This window comes from Xiphophorus hellerii, chromosome 14 (genome assembly GCF_003331165.1).
Source record: "Xiphophorus hellerii strain 12219 chromosome 14, Xiphophorus_hellerii-4.1, whole genome shotgun sequence".
NCBI classification, from domain to species: domain Eukaryota; kingdom Metazoa; phylum Chordata; class Actinopteri; order Cyprinodontiformes; family Poeciliidae; genus Xiphophorus; species Xiphophorus hellerii.
In genome coordinates this window covers 2,132,136-2,155,702 of record NC_045685.1, presented here as the reverse complement: position 1 = coordinate 2,155,702, position 23,567 = coordinate 2,132,136, and the positions used below count along the sequence as shown (strand labels likewise).

At 37.8% G+C, this 23,567-nt stretch overlaps 1 protein-coding gene across 9 annotated transcripts in view; it reads right to left on the bottom strand.

The window, feature by feature from the left end:
• Positions 1 to 17,636, bottom strand: part of ehbp1l1a (EH domain binding protein 1-like 1a) — a 32,674-nt gene extending 15,038 nt beyond the window's left edge. For 2 of the 9 annotated variants that reach the window (XM_032582330.1, XM_032582334.1), the window contains exons 1-15: positions 17,362 to 17,628; positions 13,757 to 13,814; positions 12,358 to 12,453; positions 12,194 to 12,247; positions 10,583 to 10,761; positions 10,236 to 10,381; positions 9,613 to 9,675; positions 9,172 to 9,399; positions 5,986 to 6,150; positions 5,052 to 5,177; positions 4,820 to 4,960; positions 3,878 to 4,096; positions 3,600 to 3,747; positions 1,398 to 1,448; positions 1,063 to 1,242 (exon numbers count right to left, since the gene is read on the bottom strand). In XM_032582330.1, coding sequence (XP_032438221.1) covers positions 1,063 to 1,242; positions 1,398 to 1,448; positions 3,600 to 3,747; positions 3,878 to 4,096; positions 4,820 to 4,960; positions 5,052 to 5,177; positions 5,986 to 6,150; positions 9,172 to 9,399; positions 9,613 to 9,675; positions 10,236 to 10,381; positions 10,583 to 10,761; positions 12,194 to 12,247; positions 12,358 to 12,453; positions 13,757 to 13,814; positions 17,362 to 17,465 — 1,958 coding nt within the window. In that variant the 5' untranslated portion in view covers positions 17,466 to 17,628. Of the gene's footprint in view, positions 1 to 1,062; positions 1,243 to 1,397; positions 1,449 to 3,599; positions 3,748 to 3,877; positions 4,097 to 4,819; positions 4,961 to 5,051; positions 5,178 to 5,985; positions 6,151 to 9,171; positions 9,400 to 9,612; positions 9,676 to 10,235; positions 10,382 to 10,582; positions 10,762 to 12,193; positions 12,248 to 12,357; positions 12,454 to 13,756; positions 13,815 to 17,361 lie in introns of all 9 variants that reach the window. The other 7 variants (XM_032582331.1, XM_032582332.1, XM_032582337.1 and 4 more) reach the window with 7 other exon arrangements.
• Positions 17,637 to 23,567: the final 5,931 nt, after the last annotated feature.

Here is a 23,567-nt window from a genome sequence, read left to right as displayed (position 1 = left end):
AGTGACACACTAAATTAAGGCTTGTTACTGTAAAATAGCAATGAATAGTCAAATATAATTATCTATCTACTTTTAACCCACCCATATTTTTTTCCCAGTTTTTAATTACTTTTATACTTTTTATAATTACTTATGATGCATTAGGACTGTCTTGTGCTACAGAGTTTCAATAAACAAATGAAGTCCAGAATACATCATGTTCAATAAATTATAATATGTATCTATAATATGTATAATATGTAGCCTCTGTGTACCCAGACCTAAATATACTCTATAAAACACAATCTCACCTGTTCTGTAAGAGATCTACTTGGTAAATCTGGTAAACTCACTTCATGAAACAGACAAGATAGTGGCACATTTTTACCTAGACATTTAAAGTAAATACCTTGCATTAGATGCATGTGCTGCTCTGAGTCTCACCAATATCTTCATTTAATTCAAGATCACAAATTTAGTCATGTCCCATAGTATTTGTAGTTTTATTGTAACTAAATATGGTAAGCATCAAGTTAGTTTCATACTTTTTCAAGATTCTGTAGCGAAGAAAAACTAAATGTAATGCATTATAATTTGTTTCTCTAAAACAGCATTTTTTAGTGCATGCTTGTAAATTTAGCTGTTGTTTACTCCAAACTTTACAACAAGCTTTGGCATACTACTGCAAAATCTGTTAGGATTATTTACTTCTCTTTAGGTTAATGCATCTGTTGAGGTGACTACATGATGGAGAGTGTGTGGATCTGTGATAGCGACCTCTGGTAAAGTGGTGAGCTAAAGTCCAGAAAAAGAGTGGAGGCTATCTTAGTTATTTATATGTTGGATGGATGGATGGATGGATGGATGGATGGATGGATGGATGTTTTACTATGTAACTCATAAACCAATATTCTTGCTACCTTTTGAAGATGTTATTTGCCAAGTAGCATTGTGTTATGCAGCTGATGAAACAGTTTTGCTACAACATCATGCATCAGTCATGGAACTTCTGCTGAATGCAAATCACTAAAGCCATGCAGCATGTAATGCTTCATTTAGGCAATTCTGTCAATCTAGACTTACCCACGCTCACCATGTCTGGTACATGTTTGTTCAACAGAATCACGACACAATGACTCTAAAGGACACAAATCTCTTGGTTCCCCTGAGGACAAATGTACAAGTCTTTCCACGGTGACTTCAGTAGTGTCTGTATCTTTTACAACAGTTTGTCCTTTTTCAGTGTCCCTCTGAGCCACGGGGCTGGAACAATAAGAGAATAAAGGGGAATTTTGGATATGATAAAATATTATGGATATCTAAAAGAATGCCAATAATGTGCCAGCCAGCTAAGGATGAAATTCTTCATTGCAAAATGCATCACACTAATGCATCACAAGCCAAACAAGTTAACCCACCTGTCACTAACAGTCAACAACAATGGCACATAAGGACTTGAGTGCCACATTCTGAAATGAAAACAGAGTCCAAAAGCAAATATTTCAAAGACGAACCTGGTGGAATAACAAAGAACTCCAAATCACACTGCTTTTCCTAACCTTTTGTCCTGAAGTGAATTTGCTAATCCTTGTTTCTTGGTGCCACGTTATTACAGGGTTGCAACAATAGACTTTGAGAAATCTTTATTTTAGATGTAAAAATAGCATAGTAAAAATACTGTAGGCCGTTTGGTTTCTATAAATTTGAATAAAATATTATCACACGGAGAGAAATGTTCAGAGCATAAATGTTGGTCCTTTGGAAGCTGTGTTCGGCTTTTTCACCTCTCTGCTCTTCTTTTTATCATGAGGGAAGTGATGCAAACGTCTCTCACTATTTTTTTTAACTTCCAACCAATGGTGAAGCAGGGTGGCATCGTCTAAATTTACACCAGTCAAACGCAATACAATAAACAACAATTCGGGTGATGTTAGCCTTCCTGTGTTTACTCGGTAGATTCCAGTACAGAACGGACCGAGCTGCATCATCAACCTATCAGGTCATTTTTCAACCATGACCTCCATGGGTGAAAAATATAACCACAGGTATGCAATTATTGAAGCAATAAGTTTTTACATATCACAAACAGCAATTATTTACTTTATAGAAAAATTCCGACATATTTAGGTCAATATTTTCAACTAATTGTGAATCCCTTTAAAATGTACTCCGGTAGAGCTGTCCTCTTACCATAACTTGAGAATTTAACAATGTGGGTAATTCTCAGTAAAAGGATAGATTTCCTTGATAAACATTCTGATCATGATCTATCAGTCTTTCCAAGCTACATAACAACTTAACAAAATAAATGTAATACTTGGTTGTTATTTCTAGAATTTTCACACCAGGTGAATGTCACCTGGTGTGAAATTCACCAGGTCTGGGTAATTATCATGAATTAGATTTTTATTCATTTTTGGTATGAATAAAAATTGTAAAATTTTTTTATCATTTTTATGTCTATCATATTTTTTTCCTGAGGTGGCATCTTTTCATCAAAGCCCATGCAGACCTATGGCTAGAGGGATTTCACCTGTTCATCTGAATGTGAACATTTCATTAGTATCTTAGATCTCCATCATTGGCCTGTTCCAATGTAGAAAAAATATTCTTCTGAGGCAGTTGGATTATTCTGCAAGCACATTAATAGTATCTGTTATATTTATCTCACATTTTAGGCATTTATTTACACAAAAACATTCTTTAAAAAACCTGTTCAGTGTATTGTTGCACTGACAGAATGGTTAGCTAACATGATTCCAGTTTAGACAGATGATCAACAATAGCTACCTCCTCCAAACAGATGGGTGAAGCCATCATCATTTTATATCAAGGCACCCTCCCACACAGGGAGCTCCTACTCAGAGTATTGCAGCAGATAAAACAGTTTTCTGGGTTATTGAAAACATTAAAGTGAGAGATTCAGGTGAAGAGAAGGAGGCTTCACAACATCCAGCAAATGCCAGTGCTGCCACAAGGGTAAAGCAAGGTCAACAAAGACAGAAGGTGAGTGCAAGTTCATCTGCAGTCACGGTGATTTTCAGACAGTTGATTGGGGCAGAACACTAATCAAAAATGGCTGATATTTGTTTTATCCCCAAACACTTAAAACCGTTTACCAAAATCTAATAGAAAAAAGGGAAGTGCCAAAGCTTAGGAAAATTAGTTTTATTGATAAATACATTTATAATATCTAATCTCAAATAGACTAAGTTTTGCTTTATTATTCTTCTTAAATATTGAAAAGAACTTTTTCAGTTAATTTCATTTCAAATGCTCAAGGAATTGTTACATACATTTTGGTTGATTTTGCAAGAAATTTTTAAATGTTGAAAAAGAAAAGCTAAATGTTTTCCCCAGTGGAGGCTTCGTGTTTCAAACAAGCATAATGTTTGAAGTTGGTGAAACATTTTGTTGCATTCATCAGTTCCGAGTCAGCTATGGTCTGGCCTCAAACAACTGTTACCTTCAAACTATGAGACAAGATTAAAACCTGGTTTTCATGTCACCACAGCGCGAGATGCACGAAGCGCTGCAGTTCGTTTCTCAAGGAAAACATACAGAATATTCAGAAATGCTGGAGCTACTTATCAGTCATGGTTTAGTGCACATATACGCACCCTGCTGAAGCTTTGATGAGCTCCACTGCTGATGGTGCATTGGTTTTCTGCCCCGGTGCTGTGGATGTGTCTGTCCTCAGGCTGGTTGCTACAGGGCCTGAACTCTGGCTCTCCTCCTCACTCAGGGTGCTCAGCTGTCTCTTAAACTCTAAACACAAAGAGAGCAACAGATGAGATTTTACTACTTGGTTCAATGCTGACGATAACCATCACTAGTGTCCAGTCTCTATTTAGTCTCTATGTGAAAGCATACTGACCCATGACTTGTTTTTTTTTACCTGCTTCCTGTCTACTTGGGGAGACTATGACTGTTTCAAATATGTGTGGCTGGGGAGGATGAGGAGCCCCAGAGAGCAGAGGGGCAGATGAAGGACTATGACAAGTAGGTGAGCGGTTCTGTACAGTGACACTGCCATGAGGTCTCCCAGAGGAAACATATCCTGTTTCTCCCTGCTGTTTCTGATCCACAGACTGAGCTGCAGACGAACAGGATGAAGCTGGCGGGGAGGAAGAACAGCATGGATAGAAGGATGAGGAGATGGGAAGAAAAGTAGGGAAAAAAGTATCAACGTCAAGCTAAAGTCTGAAGCAATACCAATACCATGCAGGGAGGTGTATAGCGCAGAAGAGATTGATTGACGTGGCATGACCTGTTAATCAATCCAGTGGGTTTGTCAGCGACTGACCAGCAATTTGTTCCATTTTTCACAAAGAGGTAAACAGGTTGTGTAATGTAAAATTAACATTCAATACATACTGAATTTCACTGTATATTCCTGTTATTGGTAGCTCCATGGCAACATGAAAACAGCCTTGTTTATTATTTCTGAATTCAGAGGCAAAACAATGAAGCTGTTCTGTTTAGAATAGAAAGACAACATTTTTATCTCATAACCTCCCAAACCTAAATATCAATGACGGTGGGGAAGATCAGCAATTCTTTTCGAACACATTAGTCAGCAGTCACTAAGGTCCCAGTGTGCATGATGCCACTTTGCAAATATTAGGAGTTTAACAGAATGTTTTAGTAATCCTAGGCATTGAATTTCGTCTCGACTACTAAACAAGCTACGTCAGGCAGGGATAATCACAAATAAATTAGTGATTCAAGTGCAGGCAAGTTTAGACAAAATTAATTAAAGCAAAAAATATTTAATCTACTACGCATCCCACTAACAACAAACACTAATAGCCTGGAGGGAATAAGGTTACAGCATTACATATTTCTATTCCCTGATCTTTGTGCAGCACCAGAACTTCTCCTGGATGACTTGCAGAAAGACGTAAAAACTTAGGGGAGAGGGCCGGCTGTGCTAGAGGGGCCTGAAATTTAGGAGGCATCCATTCGGTCTGCCAGGAAGCTGGAAAAGAAGAGCAGGAAAATGGTGGGAAGACACATAAATAGCATAAGGTGAAAACACCCAATTCTCTACTGTGTCTTCATCCTTTTACCTCTCTCACGGGCAGATGGAAGACTTGTGGGCTTAGTGAGGGTACAGCCCAACTCCACCATTGAGGTGGGTCGATCTTTGGGCTGCCTGGAAGTGGGAGGCATAGGAGGGGAGGTTCTTAGAGGAACTAAGGATGAGGAGCAGAAAGAGGGAAAAAGAAATCTCTGTGGATTCCAGAAAACATAACAGGCTTATCCATAAAAAAGTATGCAGTAAGAGAAACCGCTCAATAGAGCCCATATTTACATGGGACACTTCCTTTATGGTTACGAGGACATTTAAATAATGTTTGGACATGCCAGTGACTTTAAAACTTGAATATTAATTGATTCTTAAGTATGTCAAAAAACTAAGAGCAACCATGATTGGTAATGCACCCAAGCAATGACAGACATATTATTGGAGTGCAGTAAAAAAAAAAACTGAGATTCTTAGGTAAAGCCCAACAAGTCTTTCAGAAGGTAAAGCAATTGGAGAAACTAACGGAGCCTTTTTCTCATCTACAGAATGTTTTCTTGCTGCCTGGGAATCAAGCTGCCCCAGAACTGCAGACCCCAGCAGAATATCCTGCTCCAGTCAGCTCCAGACAGTCTACCTGGACACGGTTCCTCTGGAACATAGATGACCTATCCAAGTAAGAGGTTTTGTGACTGGGCATTGTTGTTATAACAATTGAGTGGAACTGAGCTTCTGAACAAAACCCAGTCTTTACCAAATGTTTGTAGAAGTCTTAAAAGCTCAAATTGTCCACAGAATGTAAAACATGCAAAAATTCCTTCTTAAATGGAACATTTCACAAGAAATACATCTGAGACAAAAGGTTACAGTAAGGGGTGAGATTCACTAAAAGTAGGGCTAGTCTTAGCTTAAATAGATGCAAATTCTCTGCTGCGTATGGCTTGTATTTAGGTTCCAAATCACGCTGCTTAACAAACCTGTTTGTGATCTGTCAGAGAAAGCAGGGAGGTGGGGAGATGGATCAGATGAAGACAGAGAAGAGGTAGAGCGGGCTTTAGAAGGGACGAGTGTAGAGAAATACTGGGCCACCACACCATCAGAGGAGCAGGCATCACTGTGGAAGCTATGGGGCCTTCGCAGGGCTAAAATTAATGGAAAATGATAAGAGTATTTTCTAGAAGGTACTGTAGAAAATAACAAGAAAAAAATTAATAGATGAATCTAAAACACACATAGTGTTCGGGGCAAACTAAACCTGCCTGTTATGTATTTCAGTGAGAAACTTATAATTCCACTGGTGGGTTTTTTTTAAAGCACAAAACCAGGAAAATAAATACAAGCATATTTATTTTCCAGTTTCTAATTGACGTTAAACAACTTTTTATGACATGCAGATCATTTAAAAAAATTCTAGATCCTTCAGGTCTTATCTATTTTCTTCCTCCTGCCTTCATCTTAATAATGACTCAGTGCAAATTGTGAATTGTCAGCTTTAGAAATGTATCTTAATATGCTACTGATTACTACAACTGTTGTGTGGTGAGGTTGGATCTTTCACGTTGCGATGGTTATACCAGACAATTCCAAACACTGATGAAAAAACTGTTTTACATGTTTAAGGTGGACTGAAGAACATTAATCTATATTAATGAAAGGAGGAGACACTATTGAGACCAAATTGTTTTTTTTTTATTTCATTAAATCCAAAACAACCCAAAACCTTCCTATGTTTCTGTCTGTTTAACATGTTACATTTTCTCTGGTTGCTATAGAAAATCTTTTGTTTCAAGCATAGTTCCCAATTATTCATCAATCTGCGACATTATCCTTCTGCCCAATAATCTCATCTAATTTCTAGGTGTGTGACCCAGAGACAGCTCAGCACGGCCACAGGACGGCCGCAGCTGTCAGTGCACATCTTGGCAACAACGTCCCATCACCCAAATAAACCAGGTGTCATGTGACCTGCAGGCGCAGCCTTGGCTTGATACTAATCTGACCTTCCAAGTTTCATGACACAAAGGTTGTGTTGATAACAGTTTTGAACAAGCTACTACCACACCAGACCGTCTGAGGTCTAGTGGAGCAAATCTCTGAAGATGACAAAAGTGACAAAACACTTAGCATGACTTTTGCTTGTTTTCTCTTTCAAAGTGTGTGTCAAAGTTTTTTGAGTCTTGAATTAATTTGTGCATGAGTGTCGATATTAATATTTACACTCATGGGTATGCATGTGGCAGATGCTTTTATCCAAAGCAACTTAAAACTGAGGATATAACAATGCAGTCAATATCAAAGCTACCGTAATTAGAAGGAAGAGCACAGTCAGAGATGACAGTGTAAAGACAGTGTCAGCACAGCCAAGGGAGCAGAGGATTACAGGGCAGGAGATCATCTCTGAAGAGCTGCATCGGTCCAGTTCACAACAATTGTCATCTCAAGGCTAGCTTTACTGCTGAGACATTTATCCAGCTTTACTATAATGGTAAGAGCCAGAGAGCTGACTGAGGTCACCAGAAAGAAAACTATAGCAGTTTATCAGTCTGGTTTAGAGAGCTGTTAAAACTACCTGAAATCACTCTTTCCAACAGTACAGAAAACATCAGGACAACTGCCAACATGCCAAAGTCTGCCTGTCCCAGCAAGTTCACCCAGAAGACTCATCACAAGGCAATAATAAAACTTTCCAAAAAAACATCTAATGTCCTGACAGGACTTACAGAAGGCGTTTGAGACTTTTCTTATGAGGAGAAAACTTTTGCTCTCAAAGAAACACATTAAAGCCAGGAGATGGTAGAATGTAAACTAAGACAAAGACCAGGTGTAGCAGCTCCCCAGCATTTAAATTACTCAGCCAGTCTCAACAGGTGAATTTAGCGTTTTATTTCCTTTGATGAAGATCAACCATGATCATCACAGTCTCCACAATGACCTCAGTCACCGTGAAAACTAAAACATATACAAATATTAGAATACAAAACATAAACTTACAATACAAACAACAAAACAAAACGTACCTCGCTGCTTTCACTGGGGAACACTAAGAGTTGATTTCTTTGTGCCAAACACATCTTGACAGTTCAAGTCATTCATTGGCACAATGATTCTACCTGCTTTTATAGGGCCTGCCCTCATTAGCTATGGCAGCCAGTGAGGTACATACAAAAAACCCCCCAAACATTACAAAGTGCAAATACCATTAAACAAAACAAAATATAAACCACCGACAATGCTAATCAAAACAGACAAACATCCATAAACAATGTGCAACATTCTTAATTTATAAAATTCACTTTGAATAATTTACTTTAAATAGTCTACAAATTGAAATAATTTAGACAATTTATTTTAAATAGCTCACTATCCATTACACCAGGACTTCTGGAATAAGCACTTTTGGACTAAAACTGAACTATGTTGACATGGGAAAAGAAGCCTTTTAGCCTGAATCAAACACAGGATTCTCAGATTCCATGAACAAAACTGCAGACATACTTTGAAGCATAGAGGTGGAAGTGTCATGCTTTGAGGATGCTTTGTTGCAGAAGGTCTTTGAGAAAATGTGCAACCACCTGAAAAATAATTAAACCTGAAGCAGAAATCAACCCAGCAAACTGTCACAAACCCAAAACCCAGCAGAGCCACAAATTCTCAGGCTGAGAATGTGGAGATGGTAAGTCCTGGGCCTAGACAAAGCCCAGATCTTGATCTTATTGAGATGCTGTGGGGCAACTTTAAATGGCTGTCTAGGCTAGGTTTTATGGGACAGGGTGTTTCCTCAATCCATCAAAACATATGAGAAAGCAAAAAAAGTAATTATTGCATTTTACCTAGAATTTGATTTATTTTCCGGTGATAAATGGAATGAGGTAATACATAATAGTGTATCCTACTTTTTGATATGACTAAAACTGGTCAGTTGGATGGACTTTAGATGTCCTCAATCACATCAGTTTTATGGTTTAGTGACTGAGATTTTAGGGGAGCGTTTTGTAATGGTCCACAGAGAAAAGAGTCAGAAAATGAGGGCTAATAATTAATAAGAAAATTGCTAGAATAGTGATTTTTTGTTTTGTTTTTTCACTTTGGGCAGCTCTACTTAAAATCCTCTGCCTGTAAAGATAGAAGCACGAACAAAGGACTAGGAGTTTCTGGGCAGATACCTGATCTGGAAGTTGACTGAAAGATTTTTGGAAGTACTGGAGGAAGAGCATGTGTAAAAGTCAGCCCTGAGCTGGCATGAGGTGAAGGCCGACCCGTTTGGGTGGGGCTTGGTGGTTGCATGTGGGTTTGCAGGAAGATGGGTGGATTTGAAGGGCCTTCAGGTTCAAATAAGGGAGCATGTATGGAGGAAATGCCAGAGGACTTTATCCTGTCCATCCCGACGGTTACTGAGTGAAACATAAAAGATGAGATGCAGGAAGGACAAGGTGAAAGGGAAGTAGGAGGTTTAATGGAGAAAAGTGAGTGATTGGAATGAAGCAGAAAACAAAACAGAGACATTTCACAAAATGAAGGGACACGTATGAAAATGAAAATGAAGAAAGCCCATTTTATATGACAAGGATGTAAAGAAGGAGACTGCAGAGTGAACAGAACATTACCTTTGGGGCCCGATTGACTTTCAGGCCTCCCAGTCAGATCTTGTGCACTCACACTGCAAGAAGCTGGGGGAGGGAGGTAGCATAAGACGAAGATACGGAACAGCAGAGGGAAGGAATAAAATAAAGGAGTAGTAGTTTCACTAGAATAAATAAAAGCAGAAAAAAAGTCATACGAGGCGAAGCAAGGCTCAAAAGAAGCAGAAAGATCAGGAGAATCCTGACCTCTGACCTTACAGCTTCCACACCTTACAACCTAACCTGGCTGTAAACCCAGACTGCAAACACTCCTTTCTTTTCACTTTAAACTTACTTCATAAGTTGGAATTTAGAGAGAAATAGAAGGTAAGATGACACACTTTGGTGCCTTACCTGAATCAAAAATCAAACAAAACACACAATGAAACATTTCGCTACAGCTAGCAAACCAGGACGTTTGATAAACCCTGAGAACAGCTGTACTCTGTGCTGGCTAATAATGTTCATAACATTAAACAGGAGTGGATCTCTATGACTTTTACTACAGAATAACACATTCTAATTTCTTTTCTTTTAAAATTAGAAACCAGATGGGGAAAAAGATTAGCATCATATAATAGCACCAACTCAAAAATGTACAGTATTACCAGCAACATGGATGCTCTGTCCAGCTCCAAAGATGACTCGTCTCTCTTCGCCTGCCTCATCATCGCTGTCATTAAAGTCATCCAGGTTGCCTATGTCACTCTGTTTCATGCTCATTAAGCTGGCCAAACTTTGCATGTCCTCATCCCTGGAGAAAAAAGAGAGCGAATCCACAGGAATCACTACTCACACCACACATGGACAAACACACCACCAGCTGTGTAAAGGATCTGTCCATTGGACATGCAGAGTATCTACCAGGTCAGGTAGGTGATGTTCAGTTTTCTAGGATTTTACAAAATGTGCCTCTGAAGTACAAAGGTAAATACTGACATTTTCTCAAACTTACGTAGCTTTTCCCTCCTTGAGAAAGATGCATGAGAGGTTGAGTATGAGCGTGGCTTCCACCACTTTCACAGACAGCGGCTTGAGCTTCAGTGTTACGTTATATTGTGCTGAGGCGGCACTGGCGTACTTCTTCATATTAACATCAGCTGATGCTAAAACTTTCCTACGGCCTTTTGTCTCCTGAAAGAATACACAAAGATATTAAGTTTGCCAACAAATTCCTTCTTTCTTGAGATAAACTGGTCAAAACAAGACAACCTCTGACACATACCCAAACAGAAAGGATTATTTCAAGTAAAATTTTATTTATGTAGCCCCTCTCAAGATAACACAAATATCTTAAAAATCCACTCACTAATGAACCGGGAGCCAATAAAGTTACATTAGAAGTGGAGTTTTGAATATTCAGTCAGGAGCCTGGCAGCAGCCTTCTGCCAGACTGATGGCAAGGCTTTGGTTAAACGAGTGTAAAGTGCATTGCAATAATCAGAATGAGACAAAGCAAAAGCTCGAATTAAGATTTTCTTTTCTGGATGAGAGGCAATAGGGTTATGTTTGGCATTATTTTGCAGGTAGAAACAGGAACGGACCAGACTTGACATGATATTCCAGGACAAAACCTGAGTCGAAGGTTATCCCAAGGTTTGAATTGTAGAAGCCAACAGCAGAAGAAGCTGTATGGCAAAGGCAAAGAGGATATGGAAAATCTTTCATGGACATAACCCATAATATGCTGAACTTAGTAACTCTACCTGCATATGCATTTTTCTTATGAATGAGGCACCACTAAATGGGGAGGTAAACAGGCTTTCCAAAGGCGTGAGATTTATTGCCAAGAAGAATTGTGATAACAAAGAAATAATCTACCAAATACAAATTACCTCACTTTTTTACTTTAAACTTTACTTTGCTAAATGTTTCCATTGTCAAATACTGAAAGCACAGCTGCCTCATTTAATTTGTCCATAGAAACATGAATTTTGAATTTCTCACTAGCTAAGAGACACAAAATGTACACTATGTTTCATTTACTTTTGAAGATGCCCTCGTAGCAAAAGACTTTAAAAGCTGAACCGGTGTTGTACTCACTGACCAAGATAACAACTCAGTTTTCAATTTTGATCTTCAGTATTTTTCTTTTAAAGGTGCAATAGGTATCTTTAATAAAAATATGTTTTCTTTTTTTACATACAGCTGTCAATATGTCTTAATAATATAATATGAGACAGATAATTCTTGAACAAATCACACTCCTCTGTCTCCTCCAAGCGGTCCTACAGCTATCTGCAGAAACACACCATTCCCAGTCGGAAACAACCAATCTGAGCCAAGCGGAATGTGTTAGAGCTATCGATCATCAATCCACTGCGTGTACGCGGTGCTCACACCGTCCCCGTTCAGCATGTTCAAGCTCAAGATTGCTGGTGTGCTGTTGCTGTGCTAATGGTGGAGAAACAACTGGACTTTACAGCCAAACTGCCACAATGCTTACTAGCCTGCATATTCACAGCAGGCTTCCCTGTCTCTGCTACGTTAAGCTCTCCTGTAGCATAGCAGAGAGCAAGTGGAAGGGTGTGAGCATGTTTAACAACGTAATAAATAATGAACTTACATTTTCAATGACAAAAGTCCAATCTTTGTCTTCAAACTCTTCAGCAGTAGGTTCCTGTTGGTCAACAAAGCATGGTAGCTGTCTGTTAGGTAAATGACTCATAAATGCAACAAAATTGTCATTATGTAAGTTAAATACTTTCTCAGTAGAAAATAAATTCATACCTTGAAGAGAGTCACAGTGATGTTTAAACTCTCTGGAACCTGCCAGATGACCAGGCCTCTGTATGGGTTCTTTATACCAGGCTGCCAGCTGTGGAGCTAACAGGAAAGAGCAACAGAGAACTCAAATGTCATGTAAGATGAATATAATATGAAAAACTTTATATATTCCTTTAACAAGGCAAAACAGGATATAAAAGAGAAAGGAAACACAGAATTCAGATTCGACATAGTCCTCTGGAGGACACTATCTTTGGAGAATGAATTTAAATTACACTACTACCTTTAGACAATTTAACTGATCCCTAACCCTAACCTTTTGTTATAATTTCATAGTTAATCCAATATTATTTGCCATATTGTTAGCAATTTGAAAGTACAATCCCCAAAGGTTCAATGAATAAGAAACTTATTTTTTTGTGAATAGTAATGTTATCCATCCATTTTTTAACACACTAATCCTTGCAGGGTCATCCAGGGGTCATTGGGTGAGAGGCGGCTACGCCCTGGACAGCCAGCCCATCGCAGCAGGTGTACAATTTAACTCAATTTAAAACAATCTTGTGTTACATTATACTTGGAAGCAGGAATTCCAAAGTTCCAAGTTGGAAAAATCAATTGAAATTAGAGGTGGACCAAAATTTTAATTTGGCCAGATTTTAATATCCAATATGTTGCTGTTATAGATGCTAACAAAATTTTTCATTTATATTATATTATGTTTACCAATATTGTATATATAAAACATATTTGACTATCCATATGACACCTTAAATAATTACCACACTGCTGACTGGATCAGTATGACTATCACATGACCACCAACCTCTTCCACTGCCCCTCCAGAAACAAAAAAATACCAGCCCAGTTTTATGCATCAGACAGATATCGCCATGTTAAAAAATGAATAGTGTCCAATACTGATGTAGATGATGATCATGCACCCTAGCTGAAAAAAGCCATTACATCCAAAACTAGGATTTTTATATAAACTTATTCATGTGTGATTTTAATTGCATTTCTCATTTAATGGACATGCTGCAATTTCAAAATTGTGTTTTTTGACATTACTGGAATATTAAAAAGCTTTGCGCAGATTTGTAATGGAAAGGGAGCTAGTGTCTAAATGTACAAAATGCAGGGAAGCATATTATTACAGACAGTTCTGCTATTATTGTCGTTGCATAGCAATTAAATCCTACTAGTTTTCCTTCATGTAACTCAAACACATGAGGTGTGACATCATTCCAATAAAAATATTCTGATTTCCAACATGTCTGGTACAAGTGGCTCCAACAATGAAAAATGCCATGTTATCCAGATGGTGAAGCTCATGCTACTGGCCAGGTTAGGGCATTGTAGAGGAGTTTTAATACCACAGCAGGCAGCAGGTGACACTAACCTTGGTGCTGTGACGTCTGTTTCTTCTGATCCACACCACCCTCAGTTTGTCTGGTTGCCTAAGTGACAACAAAAAAAAAACACACAGTGCAAATGTATTTTAGAGATAAAATACATTGACATTACAACAGGCATTAATTTTTTTTTACATTAGTTAATGCAATTTTACATTAATTAATGCATAAATTTTTACCTTGCATCAACCTACCATTAAGCTAACCCTAAGCACATTACAATGCTGCATTGTTATGAGTTTGGAACTCGGGCTGTCAAACAATTACAATTGTAATCTGACAAATCATAGTGTTTCTGTGAATTAATCACGATTAATTCATTACTTATTTTAAAAATGAACTGAGTTAATGAGTACTAAATGTCTTTACTAGGATTGTCAATTGATTAAAACAGGATGTGACAGGAAGAACATGGCATCTTTTCTCATGTCTGATGCTTTTGTATTTACCATTGTTCATATTTTTCATTTGTTCATGGCAGCATAGTGTTGCTTCAGTTGTGAAAAGTTGCATGTTAAAATATGCTTTGCTACAATGTTTTGTTGACAACAGTAAAATCATTTCGGTATTCTTCTTCAGTATTTCTTTCAGAGATTACTTTTGTAACAAACAGGAGTTCCATAGAGAAACAGCTGAAACGGGGAAGGAAATAATGTTCAAACTTCATATCACTTCCGAAAAGTACAGAAGCCTGTTTTAAAAAATATAACTGCATTAAAAGAACGGGAATTAACACATTCATATTGACACCTGTGTTTGTAACATATTGTGAAATTATTTAAACAAAATGTGGACTATTTCATTACTACATGGAACTTGGCAGCAACATTTAGGTCATTTAAGTGATATTTGACATTAATTAATGCATTGTTGTTCCACAACAGTGAGAACAGAAGACGTCCTGTTTAAAGTTTGACACAGGCCATGTAGGGAAGACAATCGTGGAAGAATGCAAAATATTCTTCTGGGACCAAACAAGCCAAACAACCTGTGTCTGTGTCTATGATGGAAAAATACAACACTATGAAACATGGTGGTTGGTAGCATCACTCCCAGGGATGAATTTAGAACAGTTTAACTGAAGAATGTAATTTCTGTTCTTAAATAATTTTATGAAGTCTTATTTTTTAAATTTATTTTTAACTTTGAATTAAGTGAACTACGCAATTACTATAATACAGGGTATTTACGGGAAAATATTAAATATGCTAGCTAACAGGTGTTCTGTTTATCTGTGCTGCCCGTAAATCTGCCCTACCTTGTGGTAATGCACACATTGATGCTTACTCAGCAGTTTTCTTATAAATACGTCCTACCTGTGGAAGTCTTGTTTCATGTGTTTTATTTCATCGAAGATTACAGGTAGCTTTATTTAATTTATTTTATAACTGGCTTTCATTAAGCTGCTGTATTACATCATGGTTTTAGTTTACATGACAGGTAGTTTGTAAACATATTTATAAATGGCTATGGTTTGCCGTCTGCAATGTCGTTATTGTAAACAAGTTATTATTTGGGAGTTAATCAGGACAAAATACGTTGTTTTGTGGGCTTTTTTGTCCCTATACTTTAAAATATTTTAGTTTAATAACACTCTTTATTACTAAACCTTGCTAAATAGATGTTGGTAGCGATACTATGTGAGATTGAAGCTGTGTAATAGCGGTGTAATATTAGTGTACATGAATCATATCCTATCATTTCAGGTGCACAGTGACCTGCGCAGTTTGATGGACATATTGTGGCTGCGCTGCATTTAATCAAGCCTGTCATACAACGTATTAATGAGCAAAAAAGAGTTGCGGTGATCTGTATTTGTCTTTAATTTAATTCCAATAAAAACCTGTTTCCCCTGTCTGATACTGTTTTATTCTTACAAACACCTCTGTATTTAAAATACTTTTAACAGGTAGGATATTCTAATAAAATGATTAGTGCATACATCTATAGCTTTTCATTATAAATGGGTGATCTTCTTGTGGTTTCGTCATGGATATAAATTGTTCCAACGCTAAGCTAAGCATAACTCCTAAGCTTCCACTTCAGTCCCGTCACTCAAATAATGTTATCCAATATATTTAACATTAACACAACCCACTATAGTTTTCTGTTTGTAAACAATAATAGTAGGAGTTTTGGACCCTACTATAGACTATTTGGATACACTTAGCTATCTATCCGTGCTATGGTAGGAAAATCTGACGAGGTAGCACTGATAGTCAGAACACCGGCTTTAACTGGAGACTTGGCAGGTATGGTCCACATTGCTAATGAGTCACACATGAGCAATGTTGAGAAACGTCATCCATCAACTTGCTATAGCAACTCCTGACTTGCTACCAGGGGGCGTGTCTGATTTAGACCTGAGTCCGTGACGTAGATCTCAACCAAGATGCACTGCTGGAACCAATAGGAAAAATCTACTACAGTGGCCACCTTTCAATCCAAAGAGGGCAGCTCTGAGTTAGTTGAATTAAGTGAACTACTATAAACTACTAATTATAAACTTAGTTTAAGTATAAGTTTAAGTTAGTATAAGTTGGCCAGTTTTTCTGGCCAACTTATACTCTGGTCAGTTTATTTCCCAGTCTTCCTGTAATTCTAACAAGATTGAGTGTTATTAGACTATAAATAAATTTGTTTAAACTGCTGAATAAAACAAATATACATGAAAATTTTATGTCTGAATTAATGATTAATTGAGAACATGCTGTGAGTACTTTGAGGAATACTTATGAAATTCAAAGATGATATATGAATGTTAATAAGATGATAATGAACAAAGAAGTACCAATAACACACATAACTCCGAGTGTAGATACAACAGAAAGAAGTGAGCAATGTGTTGGACTACCTGCAACCTGTTGATGGACCCTAGCACCATCTCATCCTTGGTGGGTGGGTGGGTGGATGGATGGATGGATGGATGGATGGAGCAGTGCATACATAATAAATCAAAAGTAACCGCAGAGAAACAGCAGAGGCAGACTTGTAAAGCTCCCACTGTGAACCTTTGGAAGTATGTCACGGTTCCCACATCCCATGGAAACAACTGCTGATGTTTATATTCCAAAAACAAACGCGGAAGTAATAGCCACGCAGGAGAGAAGTGCCCATTTGTCAACATGTTGACATCATCTGAGTAGTACTCTGAGGAAAATACGCAGATCCAACAATACATTCTTTCATTCTAGTTAGAACGACTTTCTATTCGGTCACTGAGGGAAACTAAATGATCAAGACTGAGTCTAGAATCAAGAAGTGCGTTTTACCCCGCAAACATTTCGCTGTCATCTGATGCATTAGCATTTAAATGCTCCAACTTCCGCCTCGCTTGTTAAAGTGTGGGACAGTAAGAAGAACAGATCCATGTATTCACATCTGACTTTCGGATGAAGCGGTTAATGGATCCCTAAAGCCTGGCTGCTCTGGTGACTACGGAGTGCTTCGGGTGGAGTCCCTGCATCCCTTTCTGGTTACTTCTATCAGTCAGTCCCTTTAATGTGTGTTGAATAGAACCAGGCACACTGAGAGGAATGGATAACCTGCACTATGTCCTCTGTTTAACAAACACAAACATTAATACACTTACCATTTTTCTGTGCATTCTATTACGAGTTCTTGAAAGGAAGCAACAAACTGGAACTTTGACGCCCTCTTCCCGACTCGCTGGAGTCTTTTCCAGACTGAAGTCATGTCTGAGTCGATAGTTCCCGCAAAGAGGCGATTCAGAGCGGCATTACAGCGCAGAGGACGCAGACCCCCCACTGCTTCACCTCGGGAACGAGGGACAGCGACTCACCGGTGTCCAAAGGCACACGCGCCTCAGGCAAGTCTGGGGTCGCAACAAGCTAGCGCAGAATAACTGGAGCACGCGCGTCGATGACTTTCAAAATAAAGTTCTTGTAGGCGTGTCCTGACTTCAGGTATCACACAGTAAGCACACAGTCATGGTCAGTAGCTCGGCAAGAACACCAATATGGTGTTCTGTAAGCTTTGAGGGTTATTATATTAACCCTCTATTATTATTATTATTATTATTATTATTATTATTATTATTGTTGTTGTTGTTGTTGTCATACTGAATATCCGCACTTCCTGTCCTCCCATGTAGTTGTGTAACTTGACTTTTCTATCATGAGCTTTACAAGTCACACATATTGTAACTTCCCGTTGTGCAGGAGTATGTAATAATGAAACTGGGGCGTTATGCGAAATTCTAAATTACAATAACGAATCTTCTATGGATAAAACAATGACAGACTGCACATGAGGTTATTTGTTGAATAGCAATACTTTGTGGTTTAGCTTCTCTTTAAAGGGTCGGTGTTTTGTGTACACAGGTTAAATTAGTCAGTATATAATTAGAAACGTTTATGACTGTTTCATTCATAAAAAAGTGTCTTGCTAAAGACAATTGGAACTAAACCAGAACAAATAACAGGGCCCTCACATAAATAGTGCTTAGAGGAGCCAAACAGAGGTTAGTAAATTTCCATGATGATCTGCTGAGGGTTATTATAAAGCAATGACTACAAAAACAGAAATTATCTCTGAGCCAGTCTGAGAGCATTTCCCCTGTCATGAGTCCAGTGTCAGCTTCAGGGACTTTTTCAGGTCAACACTGAGTTTATTTTTATCTCTCCACATTATCCTAAGCAGCTGGGAACATATTGCTGCTTCTGAGTATACAAGAGATAAACAATGAACATGAACTTATAATATCTCTTAACTCAGAATCATACATCTATCTATAGGTTTACAAAGTAAAGTCTCCTGAGAGAAATCAAAAGATATTGGCCGTCTTTGTAAAGGTTATACCATTTAAAAGTTCTATACTAACTTTTAAACCTTTTTGATGCATTTTTTATCAGTGTTTGACTTACTCCATCTTTTCTTATTATTGCTGCAATACAAGTTGGTGATTAATTGTCCATGTTTTGCCTGCCATCACACAGGAACAAAGGCAGTTAGATCAAACAGCTGATGAACCACACCTTCATAGAGCCATCATAAAATACAAGTATAGTAGCAAATAGCTTAACATTTATCAGAAAAAAGAACAACACTTACATATATGTAGACTGAACTTTGTGTACATCTAAAAATACAACTTCTGAAACTGCTTTTATTTTTATTTTTGCTTTTTTCAAATGATCCATAACAGACCTATTCCTATTGGTGCAATTGGTGTGACCTTTAAAACCAAATTTCTAGATTTTTTATTCCAAAATAATAAATAAAAATGTTTAATGATGTTGTGTGAATAAGCATTTCACATTATTCCTTCATTCAATTCCTTGTTAACATAAGCTCAGGAGATAAAATGCCATTTTAACAATACATTTCAAACTGAGTGTATAATTTCTGTTTGAAGTGGTTCGTTTTTGGTTTCTTTTTTCCTCCCAGACCTAATGGCTTTTATTTGATAGTGGTCAGACTATCAAAAGGAAAGCAGGTTGTGGAACATATCTACATAGAAATACTATGTTGATACACTCCAAGTGAAGTGAAGGACAACATAATCCTTTGGTAATCAGTCTGTATGCATCATAGCATTTATAATTCTGGAACACTCACAAAACTATAATTACTGTTGATGTTAAGTCACACTGTCTGGTCCTAGTGAACATTTTCCCAGTAAATAGCCTTTTCCCTGTTGTTAGAGATTGTTAGTGAGGGACCAAATCCCCTGTGAATGTCCCTCCTTTCTCCTCTTCTCCAAAACACATTTTCATGCTTCCTCACTCAGAAGCAGCTGCAACTGGGCTGCATAAAATCCTGCAAGCAAGAAACAAAGAAGACCGGAGAAGGAGTGTTCCAGCTCAGTCTTTATGAGATTATGTTTTTCTGGCCAACTTATACTCTGGTCAGTTTATTTCCCAGTCGTTCTTTCTGCAATTCTAACAGGATTGAGTGTTATTAGACTGTAGTTATACATATTTTCTAATGCTTATTGTGTGTTTACTATCAAACTCAACCACTTCTATGAGTTCTCACTGCACAAGACTCCACTGCTGGAGACAAACCATGTTGAGGTTTGTTTAATGTTTGCTGTAGATTTGGACAACCAGTGAAATGCTATTCGAACAGGAATCTGTGCTCTGACTGACATGTTGATGTGGGAGTTCAGCCATTTTATTGCAGTTTGTTGAGCAGGGATGAACTCGTCTAAAAGTCCCAGGATAGTGTCCTTTCCACAGAGCTGTCCAATATACACTTTCTTTTTTCCAACTGTATCCCATGAGAGCCTGTAAAAGAGCCTCGTCAATAGAGAATGAAGGAGCAGTGATTGATTTTTTGACAGTCGAGAAGGTCCAAACAAAACAACCACTATTAAGTTTCCTCAGAAGTAAATGATCTTTGGAAACTGCCCCATGGACTGATTATCTTTTTGATTTGTCTTTGGAGGAATCTAACGACAAATTACAGGACCTCTTTGGAGAGTAAACTACAGAGAAACATGCAGTTGAGATTAGAGTAATAAGATCCCAGTGGTATCACGCTTCACATTTCCATCTATAACCTTTGTAAATATAGCTTGGCTTATCCGGACACCTGTGAGCTGTCTGTCAGAGGTACCAAGAGGGGGACAGAAAGGACAAGACAACATTAATACATGATTAAAGTTAGAAAATAACAAAACCAAGATTCCAGGTTCTGTGCAAACCAATCATAATTTTTCTGTTTGGATTCAGGTCGGATTCTAAGGGTTCAGCTGGGGATCCTGAGGTGGTTGGACTGCCGAGGATCAAGTCTCTTAACTGACTGTATGAGAGATGAAAACTGGATGTTTGGCTCCCCCCAGTCACTGTCTTCTTCTCTTAATCCAACTTGATGGCAAAACAGTTCATTATCCCTAATGATGTCATTTTCCTTCTCAGATCTGGACAACACCGCTCCACTGATGTGTCCATTGGCTTCATGAACTGGAAGCGACTTGAGCCTCATGAAGAGACAATCTGTTTGTTGGTGGAAGCCTTGCTGTTACTGCTTTGAAAAACAAAATTCCATACCAAATGAAGAAAAGGATGGACAGATATGGCAGGCCATTTTATTATAAATGCAGCTTCACCACACTTACGTTCCAGATATCTAAAATTGGTTTATAACTAGACATATTAGTCGATTAAGATTCTGTTTAGTATAAATGGCGTCTGATTTACCATTAAGTGGTACGTAGACTTCAGTTCAAGGGTTAGTATTTTTGTTGAGACTAAATTACACAGACTTCTAAAGTAGAGTTGGCTCTACTGGGTTTTATTTAGGAGCATCAGAAAAATATGCAGATATATTCAATAAGTTAGAGGATTGAAAGAACCTTATGAAAATAGCCCTTAAACAGGTAATTAATATATGTTTCATTAAGCCCACATTTGTGACCATTATAAAAAAATCTTTTTTTTTATGGTCTGATGTAATATTCAAATTTTATATGTCATGTTTTCATCACCTGTAAGCAGAAAATCATCATAATTAACAGAAATAATCATTCATTTGTGTGCACCTAACCCATATATTGTTTTACTTAGTGATAAAGTTACTGAAATAACTGACTTGAATGAGTTTTAATTAATTGAATTGGTATATAAATAACTGGGTCACTGTAAAGAGCTTTATTCCCAAGTACATCAGAGTTTGTACTTACTTGGTACTTTTTGTAAGAATGTTCCTTCCATTTAAATTAGTCGGTACTTTTAGTTTACACAAAGTTCCAGTATAATACAGTAGAGTTTGGGAATGTAACATGATAAAAGGTGAAGGTGTTAACGGGTTAGGAATAGTTTTGAAAAGCACTAGGTGATGTTATCCTAACGCAGATCTACACCATCAATGTGCTTTCAGCCAGTCAAGGAGGTGACCTAACAGGACTGATTACTTCATGCATGAGCTACACTGTGTATGTTGTGAGGGACTGGCAGGTTTGGTCCCTGTTACGTCACTGAAACACTTACGTCAGTGGCTCTTAGGGCAGCATTTTTATAAAAATGGATATTTCCTCCATGCCATTTTGAAAAATATGCACACGGGTTTGTTTGCAGAAAATTTTCATCCACATGAACTTGCACAAATACGTCACTGAGCGCTGTTCTAAACATGCCATACCTGTAGAGGGCAGTGCAGTACATAGTTAAAACCTGTATCAGCCAATCAGATCGTTTCCAAACAACCACGACTTCCTCTTAACATGGCGCTAGAAGGTTCATTTGTGGAAGATATAAAAACTGAATTACTTTTGAACAGCGTATTAAAATATGTTATTAAAATAGGACAGTGTCCATTGGGAATCATCTCACATCAAGTAGATATTTTGGCGCAATATTTGTTGCACAACCCCAAATCTGTATTTTCTGATGCAAGCACAAATACAGAATTTTCTCAAATCTCCACTTTGGTCAGAGTTTTTCTAAAAAAATTTTAGTGGAATTAAAGTTTTCATGTGGATGAAAGGCCAAAACATATAGAAATGCATTTTTCCCCAGATATCTGGCTATGTGTGGACTAGGCCTAATTTGTGGTGTATTTAAAATCCTAACAGAAACACAGGAAAAAGAAATTTTGATTCTAATAATTCACAATTAATTGAAATGCAAAATCTATGTGCAATAACAGATTTATCTTTTTCCTAATTAAAGCTATCATTTCAAGTTTTCACTCCAAACTCCTTGCCCTTTGTCATATGACCTTGCAGTAACTGCAAATATCATTGTTCTTGGTTTATCCAGCTTCTACCATCCATCCATTTTCTGTATACCCTTATCCCTAGTGGGCGGGGTTCACCCTGGACAGGTCGCCAGTCTGTCGCAGGGCAACACAGAGACATACAGGACAAACAACCATGCACACACACACTCACACCTAGGGAGAATTTAGAGACCAATTAACCTTTGGGAGGAAGCCGGAGAGAACCCACGCATGCACAGGGAGAACATGCAAACTCCGTGCAGAAAGACCCCCAGGCCGGGAATCGAACCCAGAACCTTCTTGCTGCAAGGCAACAGTGCTACCAACTGCGTCACTGTGCAGCCAGCTTCTACCAAAATGATGTAAAAATAAAGAGTTGGAATTAAAAACTCACCGTAGATCTACCTGAAAGAAACAAACTATGGAGTGGAGGATTGAAAGGTAGAATTGGAGAATCTACTGCAGCACAACCTCACTTTTGTTCCTCTCATCCCCCTAACCAATATTAGCTTTTTGGAGAGTATTAAACGCAATTGTCCGCCCACACTTAGACCTGATATCACATCTATAGCCTGACTGACATCTTGTGGTCACTGAAACAGCTTGACTTCGTCTATAGTAATTTTCTCCCTTTAGCTGTTAGTAGTGGCTTACATTTGTCTTTTCTTAAAGGAATTCTAATTTTCATCAGCTGATTTTATAACACCTCATCTTCTAAGTCATGTTTGTTCCTATTAGTTTTCCCCTATCGTTGCTTGTATAATTCCTTTTTTTCCTAAGCATACCATTTCCAGATTTTTTCCTCTTACCACTTTGACATCTTTTCAAAATCTTCTTGTTCGTACCTGATCTAGGTTTTGGACGGCTGACTAAACTTGTTTTGCAATAGTCTGTCTTAGAGTTAGTAGTCTTCTTCTATCATACAGTCAGAAGTTGCAAAAACTCAACTAATTTATTCAACACTTTGTCATGTCAATGTGTGTCACACTTCTCTAGACAAAATTAACTCTTCACTGAGTTGCCAAATTTTATTTGAATTCAACTTAATTTAATATGTTATTGTTAACCTGTTTGAAAGTTCATTTAATATAAAAGTAAAACTCAACACACTGG